At 37.7% G+C, this 14,705-nt stretch overlaps 4 protein-coding genes across 5 annotated transcripts; 3 read left to right on the plus strand and 1 right to left on the minus strand.

Moving 5' to 3' along the window:
• LOC18777300 (phosphoserine phosphatase, chloroplastic) lies at window positions 526-3,776 on the plus strand. The gene is made up of 8 exons (XM_007209354.2): window positions 526-817; window positions 1,330-1,567; window positions 1,896-2,028; window positions 2,111-2,218; window positions 2,600-2,693; window positions 2,847-2,996; window positions 3,073-3,126; window positions 3,384-3,776. The coding sequence occupies exons 2-8, from the start codon at window positions 1,336-1,338 to the stop codon at window positions 3,507-3,509; spliced, it is 897 nt and encodes a 298-aa protein (XP_007209416.1). The 5' UTR covers window positions 526-817; window positions 1,330-1,335; the 3' UTR covers window positions 3,510-3,776.
• On the plus strand, window positions 5,226-9,517 carry LOC18776277. Of its 2 annotated transcripts, XM_020563771.1 has the most exons (4): window positions 5,226-5,381; window positions 5,556-7,057; window positions 7,552-7,973; window positions 8,535-9,517. In XM_020563771.1, the coding sequence occupies exons 2-4, from the start codon at window positions 6,163-6,165 to the stop codon at window positions 9,330-9,332; spliced, it is 2,115 nt and encodes a 704-aa protein (XP_020419360.1). In that variant the 5' UTR covers window positions 5,226-5,381; window positions 5,556-6,162; the 3' UTR covers window positions 9,333-9,517. The 2 variants fall into 2 exon arrangements, with proteins under 2 accessions (XP_020419360.1, XP_020419359.1); XM_020563770.1 differs by having other exon boundaries at window positions 5,226-7,057.
• LOC18776778 (glycine-rich RNA-binding protein blt801) lies at window positions 9,860-12,227 on the minus strand. Its single transcript, XM_007209421.2, has 5 exons — window positions 12,099-12,227; window positions 11,159-11,312; window positions 10,999-11,067; window positions 10,700-10,806; window positions 9,860-10,583 (listed from the first exon to the last, which is right to left on the minus strand). The coding sequence occupies exons 2-5, from the start codon at window positions 11,301-11,303 to the stop codon at window positions 10,113-10,115; spliced, it is 792 nt and encodes a 263-aa protein (XP_007209483.1). The 5' UTR covers window positions 11,304-11,312; window positions 12,099-12,227; the 3' UTR covers window positions 9,860-10,112.
• LOC18776336 (presenilin-like protein At2g29900) lies at window positions 12,986-14,676 on the plus strand. Its single transcript, XM_007209078.2, has one exon. The coding sequence runs from the start codon at window positions 13,195-13,197 to the stop codon at window positions 14,524-14,526; it is 1,332 nt and encodes a 443-aa protein (XP_007209140.1). The 5' UTR covers window positions 12,986-13,194; the 3' UTR covers window positions 14,527-14,676.

The following is a 14,705-nucleotide window of genomic DNA, read 5'->3' on the forward strand; positions in this document are numbered from 1 at the left end:
ATTGCTCCATTAATTTGGATTTTGTGCATTGCATGCCTAGCTATGTATTATTCATCCAGTAATGTAAACAAAGTGTATAATTCGAGTTTCTCCTTCAACTTGGTTCAAAAATTCTAAGAAATTGCCGTTTGCGAATATATATAAGTTTTTGCACCATCTTTTTCTGTGTTTCAAAAGAGTGGAAAGATATGGAATTTTTTCAGATAATTAATTGTCTTTTGAGAGTATGAAAAGCTATCAAAATTGTCTTAAGTGAAAAGAAAAACAAATTATTTTTCCTCTAAACCCTAGACAATGAGCAGTGAGCCTGCCTGCTTAGACTCGTTTGAATTTCATTTCCCCGTAAATTAAATTAATTTAAACTATCACTTATACTATAAAAATAAAAATAAAAACTATATATTAGCTGAAAATGTTCAAGAAGATGGAAGCACAAGAAAAAGTTGGACCGGGTCGACCCATCAACAAACTGGGTAAAGAGTGCAGAGCGAAGCAAAAGTAAGGCCCAAGCTCTCTACCTCCCCTCTCTCTAGTTGGGCTGACCCATCTGATGGACCCGAGTTGGGTCCTGACCCACCAGATTGGGCAAATAGAATACCTTTCATTAACGTTAATTTCGCAATTATGGAAAGTTTGTAGGTAGATCTGCACTTGGATTACTGTACCAACCATCCTATCAAAAAAAACACACACACACACGCACTCAGATATTCCCTTACCAATAATTGAGGTGGGGGGAGGGAGTTACAGGAAAATCAAGAGCAAAGGAAGCCGCAGCTAGATCTGAGAAAGAAAGCAAAACCAGTTATATACAGCGGTAATTTTCATTTCAGTTTTCCTTTGAATTTTTTATCGTGTGTTCTTCTCCATTTTGATTCTTTTGTCCCCTTTCAAGTTTTCGTTTATGTATAATTTTGAGACTGCTTATGATGTTTAGCCCTCTGCTTGCTTCCAGAGAAAATGCAACGAATGAATATGATCTTATACTCTTTAAGTGTGTCTTTCGTTGCATAACTTATGTGAACTTACTAGATTTTTGTGAACAAGTTTTCGTTTATTAAGTTGTTTTTATACACGTTTATTCATGTATGTATTATGGACGTCGACCTGCATTTACTTTGCACAAAATATGTTAAATTTGACATTTCTAGTTACTTTTTCTCTCAATATCGTTTGTTCAAACAGTTGGGTTGTTGTCTTTCTGTTAATTGAACAGAAATGTTGAATGTAATGTCAATATTTTTTCAATTTCTTTAAGGTGTTGGAGCCTTTGTGATTCATATGAAGGATATTTCTTTATGATTATTATTTTTTATTTGCTGGACATAGATTTTCATGGAAGGATTGGTGGGTGTTTCACGAGTCACCCCAGTTCGTACTCATTTGAGGCAAAAGCACCTTCCTTTTGTTCCTACGTCTTCACTGAAATTTACGAAAAGTCTGTATAAAAATAGAACTAGAGTTGGAATGAACCAACATCCCAAATCACCCAACCCAATTGCTGCTTCAATTCAACCATTAGAAGCCTCCGTGTTGAGCCGCTTTGACAACACGCAACCATCCAAAGGTAATGTGATTGATTGAACCTGGGAACTTGTATTTGCGTCTTTGGTAAAATTGGTTTGAGGAAACTTTTGATTCATTGGAGCTGAAAACTTAGCTTGGCAACATAAATTTATAATTTGTGGTAGAAAGTGTGGCACTATTTGTTGCGTCACTGAAATTTTGTATGGAATTTATGTTCAAAGACTGGAGAGCAGTTGCCTTACCTAGGCATAAGAGTATGAGCTTATGGATTCAGCTTTGAAATTAAAAATAAAAAGCTCAATAAAGTATAGTTCGAGACTTTCAGAACCATATGACCTTGTGTGATGGTTGTTTATTTTAATGTATAGAGGTTCTCGATTTATGGAGAAATGCTGATGCGGTGTGCTTCGATGTGGATAGCACTGTTTGCCTGGATGAGGGCATTGATGAACTTGCAGAATACTGTGGAGCTGGAAAGGCTGTTGCAGAATGGACGGCTAGGTTAAATTTATTATTGGAATTGCTTTCATCTGTTTCGTACTGTGGAATTTTCAACTCTCACTGTAGTTCTCATCCTTGCCAGGGCAATGAGTGGTTCAGTACCTTTTGAGGAGGCTTTGGCTGCTAGACTATCTTTGTTCAATCCTTCCCTATCTCAAGTCCAAGATTTTCTCGAAGAGAGGCCCGCAAGGTAGGAGAGCTCCTTTAGATTATCTTGAGTGTATGCTGGCTTCCTTTTAATTATCTATGGTTTATGTTGCCTTCTTGTTTGCTTAATTTGGAGCTTGCCTTTGGTCTCGATAAAATCATTGTGTTTTTCTTATAGAATTTGAAGACACAAGTTGTGACTACTTAAGATGAAAATATTGCCATTATTAGCGAAAGATGTATACGAGACATTTACTTGACAGCATATAAAATAATGACTTCCCAATGGTTATTTATACTTACCTCAAGAAATATTGTTGAAAGGGTAGAAATGAAATGATTTAGGTCTGCTTATTATTTGCACTTCTGGCAATTTGATGACCAAAAAATTTCTGATCTGGTTGTGGTGTACAATTCTGTGTAGGCTTTCACCTGGCATAGATGAGTTAGTCAAGAAGCTGAAGGCTAATAACACTGATGTTTACCTGGTCTCTGGAGGCTTCCGTCAAATGATCAAAGTATGCTGCTGAATAATTCAATGAGTGCCTTTGTTCTATTGCTACTTTTTTTTTCTCTCACTTATCATTTGTCAGTTGAAGATGCAGAATACATTGAAAATTAATATCCTCCTTTTATATTGTAAATTGTTAACTGAGTAACTTGTTCTGAAGCCTGTGGCATCGATTCTTGGGATAGCGCCTGAAAACGTCTTTGCAAATCAACTGCTATTTGGAACATCTGGAGAGTTTCTGGGTTTTGACAAAAATGAGCCCACTTCAAGGAGTGGTGGGAAAGCCACTGCAGTGCAACAAATAAGGAAGGTTGGTCTATGGCCGTGTGTTCAATGTTTTAGTTTCCAAGTATGTGCTTGAAAAGCTGATTAAAGTGGTTTTCCAGGCTCATAATTACAAGGAATTAATCATGATTGGGGATGGTGCGACTGATCTTGAGGTAATCAATCACTGAAACTTCCAAACTGCTATCCTGCAACAAGATTTGTTTGTGTTTTCTGTGTCTCACATACTCGCATATAGCCATGAATATAAAACTAAGTGATAACCATGCTCGACAAGCCTTGAAACATTAAGACTTCTTCATCAAGTGTCTCTGTGCGTTTCTCTCATATATAAGCATTATCAATGAAATAATATTTTGTTTAAGCTGACTCGTGAAATTCTCCATCCAATATCATTTGTCTCTATATCCAGGCACGCCAACCGGGTGGTGCTGACTTGTTCATTTGCTATGCTGGTGTTCAACTTCGAGAGGCTGTAGCGGCAAAGGCCAATTGGCTTGTTTTTAATTTCGAAGACTTGATAAGCTCCTTGGACTAATAGCATGTAGTCTTTTGTGCCCTATTCATTCTTTATCGTGTACTATTGTTCCTCCATTGCGCTGCCCTGCACTGCTGCGTTAGTATAGTTATACCCTTCTGATTTGTACAAGGTAACATTTTCCTGTGTATAAAAATCACAGGAAGATGAATAAGGAGTGTGCATTGGGTGTTTCGTTGTAGGATGCTGTGTACTTGAATGGGAAAATATATTGTGTGGGATACTAGTTACAAAGTTTATATAAATGATTGAACCATTTACCCTGAAGTCCTGTACAATAAATACATCTGTGATATCAGGGAGAAGAAAACTCAAGTCTTACATTGATGGAAAGTGTTGATGTTGAGGTTGACCCCTGTGTGCAAGCATCTCTAAACATCAACACTTTCCTTGCAAAGAAGAAACAAGAGTTTCCTTTCACCTAATTTCTTATTCACTCGTTCATTGGCTTTGGGTTGTGTTTGTGGTAGTTAAAATGTCTATCAATCAAAAGAACTGGTGGTTGGCCAACTCATTGAATTGGTGATCTAGTCCCCCACTCATCCATTTAAGCACTAGAAACTTGCGAAAAAAGAAAAGCAAATGAACAGACAACTCCAATATCAATAGCATCTTAGATTTTTTTTTTTTTTTGAGTGAACAAAAGTTTAGGGGGAGGGAGCCTATCCCATCCCAAGGTCAGAATATACTGAGGCTTCTTTGAAGACGTACGGATGAGGTCTTTGCCCTTTTTTGGTGTTGTACATATTACCCACCAAGAGAGATTATTGACTGTGGAATTTGAACTTAAGCATGAATAGCAAAGAGAACGATCTTTCCCAACTCAATCAACTCTCGTTAGCATATCATCTTAAATATGTGCACTGCAAAGTATGAAATAAATGGGGCTTACAATTAAACAAGGGACATTGACAAATATCAATATAATAATTCAAAGTGCACTTTTTGGTTGCTCTGTGAAGCACTTGTAAGTGTGATGTTAATGATGATAAGGGGTCCATCCATGAGGATTGCTTGGTCTGAATTTGAGTCTGAGGCCAAGCTAATCAAAGATAGGAGCAAGCAAGTCCTCCTTTTGTGTCCTTTCCTTTCCTTTTCACATAATCCATGTCCATTTCCTCTTGTTTGGGCTACACTTTACATAACATTGTGACCCCTCCCCTCCCCCTACCTATTTATTTTCTTCAATTTATACTTTAAAACAGTGATTGAGTTCAAAAGGTCCCTACAAAAGTGACAATCTTTTTCAACTGCCATGTTAGCGTTAAAAAGCTTTTCCAACTTTCATCTTGACTTGTGGATGAACAAGGTGGTTGGTATTTTATTTCATTTTCTTGTATGCTTTCTCTTTCTTTCTTTTTTTGTTGGTTTTGTAAAGGGCGATTATATCTAAGACACGTCATAGAAAAGTCGAGCAAGTTCTTTCAAAGAATGCCTACTTTGAAAAGCTTATGTATGAGTGAAGTGATTAGGATCTACCCAAATGTCCAACCGGGGGAAAGAAAAAAAAAAAAAACTAATTACAGCTTATAAAAAATTATTTTTCTTTTAAAATATAGAATTTAAATTAAAATGAAATATATATATATATATATATTGGTCATAATTTAAAAAAAAATAATCAAGAAGACGATATTATTATTTTATGCGTCCTTGGAAAATAAAAAGAAAAAGACAAAAGTGAATTAATTCTGTTTTAAAAAAGGAAAGGAAAAGACCTCGTTTATCAGATGTAAGAATTTGTGAGGTGTATCCCTCTGTAGATAACAGAGCAACGGGTGTTATTCCTCCGAGGAATCCAGTTCTTCAAGATTCACCAAAAATCGTCTTCGAAAGTTGGGTTTCTCTTAGAATTGCTTCCCAAACTCACAGGTTCTTTTAAATTAAGCTTCTTTTTTTTTTTTTTTCCTTGCTTCTCCGTCGCCAAGAAGAGGAAGAGCTCTGAGCTATTTTCACCTTCTTGCCAATGCGGTAGTCATTCAAATGGGTTTTCTGAGCCAAGAGGCTGCTTTCAAATTCGTAATAGCTTAGATTTTTTATATCCAGGCAGGCATCCCTGGGCTTTTGTTGCGGTTGTGGCTTCTTGGAGGAGTTTTCCGAGGAAATGGGGTTTGTTCTTTGATAGTGTATGTAGGTTGCTATCAATAAGTGGGCAGATTTTAGATTTTCGGCATTCCTTGGAAAATATGGTTCTTGTCTCTGATATGCTGTTGTTCTTGTAGCTCTTGGTTGATTATCTTTTGTGAGTTTGAGAAATTTGTCTCTGCAATTGTTTATTGCTGCAGAAGTTGAGGCTTATTCAGTATTTTGGGCTTGCATATTGATGCCTTTAACTGTTTTGTTCTGCTCCAGAAGTAGTAATTTACCATCGTCCAGATTTGGATTCTGAGAATTGATAGAGGAAATTCTGTCTTGTTGAGTTGGGCAGCTGTTTTACTTTCTACAAAGCTGGCTTTTAGTAACGTATTTTCATAATCAATTGCGCCAAACTGTGAAGATTTTTTATTCTTAGATTCAAACTTCTTTCCCCTCACATTTGGCTTCATGGAATTTTTTGGTTTTGGGTTGTTGATATCGAGAACTGAAAGAAAGATAAAATTTTGCTTTGTGGAATCCTTTTAGTGTGTGTTTTTCAGTGGAAGGGACAGCAGATATGGACTTGTGGGTGGTTGCAGCAGCTGCAGGCGCTGGATATTTGACTAAGTATTGGCAGAATATTTCTAGGAATGGGGATAAGGATAGCTTGTTACAGTTTTCTTCTGGGGATGCAAATCTTGACAAATCTGAGTCCCCAAGCCATCCCTTCCAGAGACTCGCACGGAGAAAGAAAGTGGGTGATGCCGTTTCTACAGATAGAAAAAAGGTTTCAGATAATAACCCGTTAGAAAGTGCTTATGGGACAGAAGTGGCTTCTACTAGTGGGTATGATGGTGAAAAACTGGGAGGCTTTGTAAATTACAAGGACTGCAATGTACTTTCTCTATCAAATATGTTACCAGTATACTCAGGAAATGACAATAAGGATGGGGATGGAACTTGGCTAAGTAATGATATTGATGACAGTACTAGTGGTGTCATGTTGCCTAAATCTTCAAATGGAGAAAGGGGTTCTTCTCATGTTCCTCTGAGGAACAGAAGCTCTATTAGAGCTGAACATTCATACAGGCATATTGTTAAGCCGGTCAGTTCCTTAGAAAGTTGCCTTATGGCTCAATTATATAAAGAGCGTGCTGAAATGGAAGAGTATGCACTTACCCTTCCATCATCATCCACTCCAAGTATTAGGCCATTGTTTGTGACTGATGGAAGCCGAATAATCAGCAGAGGTAGTGGTGATCATTTCAGTGCTCATATTGGAATTGAGGAAAATAAGCTGCGTAAGGAAGCCTATTTAGAAACAAATGAAAATGTCTGCGGGTTTCCTCCACCACCGAAACTGGGTTATTTGGATCTCTCCAAGAAGATGAAAACTAAGACAGGAAAGGGACGGAACGGAAGATTGGGCAGTTCCAGTAAAATGGTCAATGGGAAACACTTCCATTCTGAAGGTGGTAGTCTTTTCATATTCTAGTGGTATCTTTATTTTTTGTGTAATTCTCAGTAATATTCAGATGGTTGTAGACTAGAATTCCACTTTATAAGAGTAACCTATGTCTTTGTTTTAGAGGCTGTTCAAGTCTGTCTCTTTGCTTAAAAGTTTTTGTGTTCTGTCCTTGTCATGGAATTTTCTTTCTGTTAGGAAATATATTAAATTTTCGAAGCAAGGGAAAATCAATTATGTCTACTGTTATACAGGAGAAAGGATATTATGCAGCGTTATTAGGTTGCTAAGCAAGGGAAAGTCATTTGTTTATATGATTATGCTCTATTAAGTCACTCAGTTCAAGAGACTAATAACAGGTCCTAAGTGCGTATCCGACTAGAACCAATTGTGAAAGCTACTATTTGTGTTGGCCATCCAGTAATTAAATTGCTACTCGTGAGTGTGTGGTATTTTTCTAATTTGTCACAGTTCATGTCCTAATACTTTTGCCTTCATCAGGTTCACCAGAAGGACCAGTTCTACTCTGTCTTGGGATTTCTATTGGCATAATATCTTCTTTTATAACAAATAAACAAGAAGTTGACAAGTTGAAAGATCTATTGAAGCAGACTGAGAACTTGGTTCAGGATCTGGAGGAAGAACTTGAGATGAAAGATTCAGTAACAGTGAAGGAGCTAGCCAAGGAGAATTATGAATCACATGATACTTGTGACCATTCATTTTTTGACAGGGCACCAAATTCGTTTTCTCCTGAACAGAATATGGACAAATATGATGGTAGCGATTCATATGACCGGAAAGCAGAAGAGTTTTCAGAGTCAATGAGTAAAATAGAGGCAGAGCTTGAAGCTGAACTTGAGAGGTTGGGGCTAAATGTGAATACTTCTACTACAGAGAGAAGATTGATTGATCTTGCCGAGGTCAGTGTATGCATAATTTGTATTCTTATGTTTAAGCAGCACATCTTTATATTATAGTTTTACATTGAATCTATATGTTCATTGGCTTTGAGTACTTCACTGTATTAAATATACATTTGGCCTTTTCCTATTACTCAAATGGTTTTCTGTACTGAGCTTCATGGGTGGAATCATCCAAATAATTACTTCAAACTAAGTGAAAAGAAAAAACAGCAATTTTATTAATTCTGCTTACAAGGCTTCAAAAATATTCATTCTGTTTTACTTATGCTAGTATTTTAATACCATGGACCTTGCTAGTCTATAAAACTTACCAAATGCTAAGAATTAAGATTTTTGATTGTAGCGTTTGATTGTTTAGGTATTTATATTAAACATTAATGAGGCTTTCTCTTTCTTTTTCTTTGTCAGTTCTAGTATCATATCTTTCTAGGAAATGAATTTTAATCTCATAGGACCCGGCCATTACTTATTTTCTTTAATTCAAATGAACTATTTTGGCTAATGTGGTGATCTCATCAAATTCTTGTTAAGTGCTAACAGAGATGAAAATTTGTGCAGCTTGACCCAGACTTAATCGCAGATTTTGCTCAAGGTGAGTTGAGAGCTGACATCGTTGGTGGTTTAGCTGTTGCCCAACCCAAGTCAAATGAAGAGGCAAGCAGCGCCTCTACGGCTCATCACTGTGCAAACTATGCAGTTTCTCCTAGAGAGCTTAGCTTGCGTCTGCATGAAGTTATCCAATCAAGACTAGAAGAACGTGTCCAGGAGCTTGAGGCAGCTCTAGAGAACAGCCAAAGGAAGGTCAAAATCGTGGAATTGAAGCACGAGGATTGTGGAAGTGGGTTCTCAGAAAGTCGTATACATTCCACAATCCAAGAAAGTACAAATTCTGAAGAAAAATGCAAAACTGTGGCGGAGCCTCTGGTTATGAATTTATCAGGAGAAGCTTTAGATGCGTACAATGAGGCTTACGAAGAGTTGATGAAGATCAGTGAGTCAGAAGAGGAGGATTTGCCTTGTCAAGTTTTTGAAACATTCAGGGCTCAAAACCCCTGTCAAACTCAAAGTGATGAGGTAAATGGTTCCATAGGACATTTTGCTTCCAATAAAGAGGAAACCTTAGCAGAGGATATCTTTTCCTTCGAGAGCGAAGTAAGAATGTTGGATGAGGAGCACATTTCCAGGGTTCAGAGTTCAAATAACACATCTGTAACTGGGGAAGAGCATAGTGATTCTGATGCAGAGATGGAGAAACAATTGATAATGCAGATTGTGGAGAAGACCAAGAAAGGTTCTCCTGTAGTCCTGAATGCGCAAAGGTGGTTGTTCCAATCAATGGATGAGACTGAGCGTTAAAATAAAACAGAGATCAAATTTTGCAGTGTATAGATCCATACAAAGTATAGAAGAGGTTAGGTATTCATTCTATAGCTAAGCTAATCTGTCATTCGTTCTAACGATGTTTACTGATTCTTTTTTCAAGGCTTTGTTTATCCAATCATCAGAAACTTGCTCAAATGTTTTCAACTCACTTTCCTTGTTTCTCCTGTCCAAGGAATCATAAGATTTACAGCCCTGTGTTTGCAACTTTCAGTTCTAGAGGAAAACTTTTGGTAGTACCGATTTTGATTTAATGAATGGACATCCACAAATGGGAAATTGAAATAAATCAAAGATTATGCCCCCCTCTCGCTGTACAACTGACGACTTTGCTCTCTTTTGTTGAACATTGGACATATTTTGTTTTTTTCTTCAACATTGAACAATTTCTTAATAGATTTGATAAGAGGTCCTTTTGTTCATCATTCATTTCAAGAATCTGAATATGAAACCGAAGCTTTCACAATATTTATCATGCATTTCAACAATTTCCTCCTATTATTGCACTTCAATTTAAGTTTCTATGTCATTTTAAAAGAAAAATAAGGGAGACCATGAATCACAATTATTTCCACAATCCAGGTCCTTAGTTGACAAAGCACACTAAAAGGTGCATGAAATTCACAGAAAAATCCGACAAACGAAATTAATAGTTCAGGAAGACGGGGAGGGGGGACATTCAGCTGTAACAAAAAGACAATCTTCTAGTAGCTCTGAGGAGAAGCAAACTAAATTGCTCCTCATATCTAAATATTATCAAGCCCTCTTGAGAAAGTTGCCGTCGTTATCGTCATCCCTATCATTTCCTTCCAATGGATCATCCAAGCTGAAACCACCTTTGTTCTCTCCCAATTGAGCTCCACCACTGCCAAAGTTGTTGTCAGCACCGCCAACAAAGTCATCAGCACCACCAACACCGCCAGCAACACCAAAATTGCTGCTATTGCCAAAAGCACCTCCAGTGCTAGCAGTTTCAAAAGTGTTTCCACTTGGGTAATTACCACCACTGCTGTAGCCACCTCCACTTCCACCATATCCACCACCAGTGTTCCCACCACCATAACCACCACCGCCATAACTACCGCCACCGCCATAACCACCGCCACCGCCACCGTAACCACCACCACCGCCATAACCTCCACCACCTCCGTTGTAGCCGCCATCACCGAAGTTAGGGCGAGGCCTATCAGTAGCATAATTCACCCTTACTCGGCGGCCATGAAGCTCCTAGAGGATTTCCAGACAAATGTTTTAACATAAGACGAATGTTTTAACAATTATAAAAGTATATGAAGAAACAACTAAAAAAAGAAGGAAGAAAAAATTTTCATAAAAATAACTACCTGCCCATCCAAGGCCTGGATGGCACTGGATGCCTCCTCGCTACTGGTGAAAGTGATGAACCCAAATCCTCTAGATCTACCAGTTTCACGGTCACTGATGATTCTTGCTACAAGAAGTCAATGAGCACCAAATTATTGCAGAAGTTCAAACTCCATTAAAACAAATAGCTACTGCAAAGTGTATGGATAATTTTAAATGCATTATTTTCAACATTATGCATTTATAATACCAGGTACAGTCCCAGAAGTCTAATTTTGTCTAGAATTCACAAAACAACACTATTAAGACGATGGCATACCATCAATAACTTCACCATATTTTGCAAAAGCTTCCCTCAGACTCTGCTCATCTGTCTGGTACGAAATACCTGCATTACAAAAACTGAGACCATCTTAGCACAAAATCGCCACACGCAGGGGGGAATCATATTTGAGACACTTGAGGAATTCTGACAACACCTCCAATAAAGAGTTTTGAACTCGCCATGCTTGACATGCATCTTACTGCTTGATGGATGGACAGTTTGAAAGGAGATAATTCAGATCTGATCTGCTTGTTTGCAGTCTGTCTGAGTATATTCCCAATTTTACTTAAGAAAGCCATTGCAATAACCTAAAACAAAGCACAAGCAAACAAGTTCAATGAACAGATATTTATCATAATAAGAGTGGATACAGCAATCAATTCTGTTGGTTGAAGACTACACATGTTATAGTCATGTCAACAGAAATGTCGAATTAAGTCTGTGTATAAGAACCCTTAATCTAAAATTGTGTTAAAAGTACACACAGGATGCTAATACTTTACTAATAAATAACAAGAGAGCCATTTATAAGCTACCCAAAACAATGATTATAAACATCATGCGCATGCTCTGTCATCTACTACTACTGAAACAAAACAAACCAATAAGAATGTGACTCAGTCATATAGTTAAACAATATTCATTTGATAAGCATATATTGCACTTCCTTGTTCCGAAAAGGTTCAAAACTCAGAAATCAAAACTTCATTTTTCACAGAACTCAGAAAGATGCAGGGAAAAAAACCATTTTGAAGAGTTTCTACAAAACCAAACGGAAAATCTCAAATAACAACTTTGTTTTTTCACCCCTTGTTCGACAAATCAAAAGAGAACGTTGCCGAAATATCCACCACAAAAGCCAGCAATCAAAATCTCATCTTTAACAGAGCCCTATAAACAATAATCACACGCACACATATATACATGTCTTTATGGATCATAGACCAAATACCCACAATGTAAAATCACTTCAAAACAAAGAAAGAAAAATCCGCAGCGAATAGCAACAACAAATTAAACAAAGAACATAAAAGTATCACAAGCACAATAATAACAATCATAAGCGATGAGTGAGAAGCCTCGTCAAACCGTACCTTGTCCGCTTCTCTCTCTGTCACTCTGCGTTCAAGGACCGACTAAAACCCTAAGGTTTTGATTCGAATAGGGTTTATGTATCAAAAATGGGACTCGGGGTCTGTTATATGGAGGACTCTAGAAAATCTGATCCGTCAAATTAGGGGGTCAAATTTACAGCCGTTGGATAAGAGCCGTGACGGTGAGGGTCGTATATGTTAGTTGCGCCGTACTGCGTGTACGTGGGACGTTAAGATTGGGTTGTTTTAGGGTTTTTATGACAGCCAGAGAATCCCCCTTTTAAAGAACCTCAAAAATATCTGCCTGATCCTCATCCTATGCCTACGTATAAATATTCATTTTGCATTTTCAATTCTAACCACCAATTAGCGGGCCGAAGCCCAAACTAACCAGAACTTACAAGAAATATGATACAATCAAGCCCAAGGCAAATGTAAAGCCAACAAGCAAAGCCCATTGACCAACAAGGCAAATGTGATACAATCTAGTTATTTAGGAAATTTCCAGTTTACAATTATGATTTTTAAAATTGAGATTTTATTTGGATAATTGATCTACAGAAAACACTGACAAACTATAATACCACATTTTGTAACTTTAGATAAGTAGCTTATAGAAAATTTATAAAAACAACTTCTATTAGTCATACTAAATATCCTTTTTGCTTTTTTTATTTTAAGAAAGATAGTCAAGTCAGTTAATGAGATATAATCCAGTAAAAAATAACTTTAATTTGTAAATCAATAGTTTCAGATTCGTACTTCCATAACACTTCGGTAGACTTAGTATTGGGTGAGAAACTCATAATTGTAGTTATACTGTTGCTTGTATTTGGCATGTAGGCGAGCCAATTAGTTCCTCGTTAAATAAGAAAAATACTATTTCCTATTATTTTAAAATAAAAAGTAAAACACAAAGTCAGATAGATGAGAGGTTAAAATTCTCCCTCATCGCCATCGACTGGTCAAGCAGTCAAAGAACCAAAACCTGCGAAAAGTTTCTAAGCTGAACCCTCAAAGTGCCGGACAAATCTCAAAATACCCATCAATCGGAGCACCCCCAAGAACCGAAATTGATCCAATTTTCGAATACCCAATGGCCCAAAATCCAAGACCCACAACCATTCTTGAATCTCTAGGCGAAGAACTTATCAGAATCATCACACCAGTATCAATCTGTATGTTGTTAGTGGTCATTTTGGTAACAATCTTAAACGCGGACTCATCTTCATCAGAAACAGTGACCTCCATAGCCACCATTGCTTACACTGAGGCCACCTCAGACTCTTCGTGGGACAAATTCGTAGGTGCCGTTTTGAACTCCCTTGTGTTTGTTGCTGTTGTCACTGTTGTCACGTTCGTTTTGGTCCTTCTTTTCTATCTCAGATGCACTGAGTTCTTGAAAATCTACATGGGTTTCTCTTCTTTTGTTGTGTTGGGGTTTATGGGCGGTGAAATTGCCTTGTTTCTGATTCAAGACTTCAATGTTCCCATTGATTCTATCACATTTCTTCTGGTTTTGTTCAATTTTACTGTTGTTGGTGTCTTGGCTGTGTTCATGTCAAAAATGGCAATTCTTGTCACACAAGCATATTTGGTTGTTATTGGAATGCTGGTTGCTTATTGGTTTACATTATTGCCTGAATGGACTACTTGGGTGCTTTTGGTTGCCATGGCCTTGTATGATCTTGCTGCGGTTTTGTTGCCTGTTGGGCCATTAAGGCTCTTGGTAGAGCTTGCAATATCTAGGGATGAAGAGATTCCTGCTTTGGTTTATGAGGCTAGGCCAGTAAATTCTCATGATTCCAGTGGTGGCGTGCGTCAGAGAAGAGTTTGGAGAGATAGGAGAAATGAGGATTCGAATAATGGGCCTCATTCCAATGAGAATATCAATTCTGTTTTGGCGGATAATGTAAATTCTAGGTCAAACTCTAATGTGAATGCCAATGACACTTCACATTCAAATTCAAATCCTGGTGAGTTTGGCAGTGGCCATAATGATTCGAGTTTGGTTAGAGCCGAAGAGGGGCGAATTCCGGATAGGGATCAAGAGCTTTCTGCGCCATTACTAGAACGGATAACAAATGTTGAGCAGCTTGGGCAGGAAGATGCTGTGGCAAGTGAAAGTTTGGTGCTGGAGGGTATTGGATTGGGGTCCTCTGGTTCAATCAAGCTGGGATTGGGAGACTTCATCTTCTACAGCGTTTTGGTTGGGAGGGCAGCAATGTATGATTTTATGACAGTGTATGCATGTTATCTTGCCATTATAGGTGGTCTGGGAATTACTTTGATGCTGCTGGCTTTGTATCAAAAAGCTTTGCCAGCTCTTCCTGTGTCAATAATGCTCGGCGTGGTGTTTTATATATTGACCCGGCTCTTGCTTGAAGTTTTTGTTGTACAATGTTCTTTGAACCTCATCATGTTCTAGACAGAAAAATTATGTTGTACAAGTTTGATGGGCAGCTCAACACATGTAAAACATCAGAGTATACTGTATGAAACTGATGATTGATTGCTGCAACTTGTATTTTTCTGTGAATTTGTTGCATATACAGAACCAGTAAGAGATTTGCTATAACAGTTCAAAACAATAGGAAGATCTTTTCT

This window comes from Prunus persica, chromosome G5 (genome assembly GCF_000346465.2).
Source record: "Prunus persica cultivar Lovell chromosome G5, Prunus_persica_NCBIv2, whole genome shotgun sequence".
NCBI classification, from domain to species: Eukaryota; Viridiplantae; Streptophyta; class Magnoliopsida; order Rosales; family Rosaceae; genus Prunus; species Prunus persica.

What these genes read in the sequence shown, in the direction of transcription:
- LOC18777300 (XM_007209354.2), top strand. Translation starts at nt 1,336, where the DNA reads ATGGAAGGATTGGTGGGTGTTTCACGAGTCACCCCAGTTCGTACTCAT. An exon ending in CAACACGCAACCATCCAAAG is followed by an intron (nt 1,568 to 1,895) that starts GTAATGTGATTG and finishes TTTAATGTATAG; the next exon opens with AGGTTCTCGATTTATGGAGA. An exon ending in CAGTGCAACAAATAAGGAAG is followed by an intron (nt 2,997 to 3,072) that starts GTTGGTCTATGG and finishes GTGGTTTTCCAG; the next exon opens with GCTCATAATTACAAGGAATT.
- LOC18776277 (XM_020563770.1), top strand. Translation starts at nt 6,163, where the DNA reads ATGGACTTGTGGGTGGTTGCAGCAGCTGCAGGCGCTGGATATTTGACT. An exon ending in GAAACACTTCCATTCTGAAG is followed by an intron (nt 7,058 to 7,551) that starts GTGGTAGTCTTT and finishes TGCCTTCATCAG; the next exon opens with GTTCACCAGAAGGACCAGTT. An exon ending in GATTGATTGATCTTGCCGAG is followed by an intron (nt 7,974 to 8,534) that starts GTCAGTGTATGC and finishes AAATTTGTGCAG; the next exon opens with CTTGACCCAGACTTAATCGC.
- LOC18776778 (XM_007209421.2), bottom strand. Translation starts at nt 11,303, where the DNA reads ATGGCTTTCTTAAGTAAAATTGGGAATATACTCAGACAGACTGCAAAC. An exon ending in ATATGGTGAAGTTATTGATG is followed by an intron (nt 10,807 to 10,998) that starts GTATGCCATCGT and finishes GACTTCTTGTAG; the next exon opens with CAAGAATCATCAGTGACCGT. An exon ending in TCCAGGCCTTGGATGGGCAG is followed by an intron (nt 10,584 to 10,699) that starts GTAGTTATTTTT and finishes GAAATCCTCTAG; the next exon opens with GAGCTTCATGGCCGCCGAGT.
- LOC18776336 (XM_007209078.2), top strand. Translation starts at nt 13,195, where the DNA reads ATGGCCCAAAATCCAAGACCCACAACCATTCTTGAATCTCTAGGCGAA.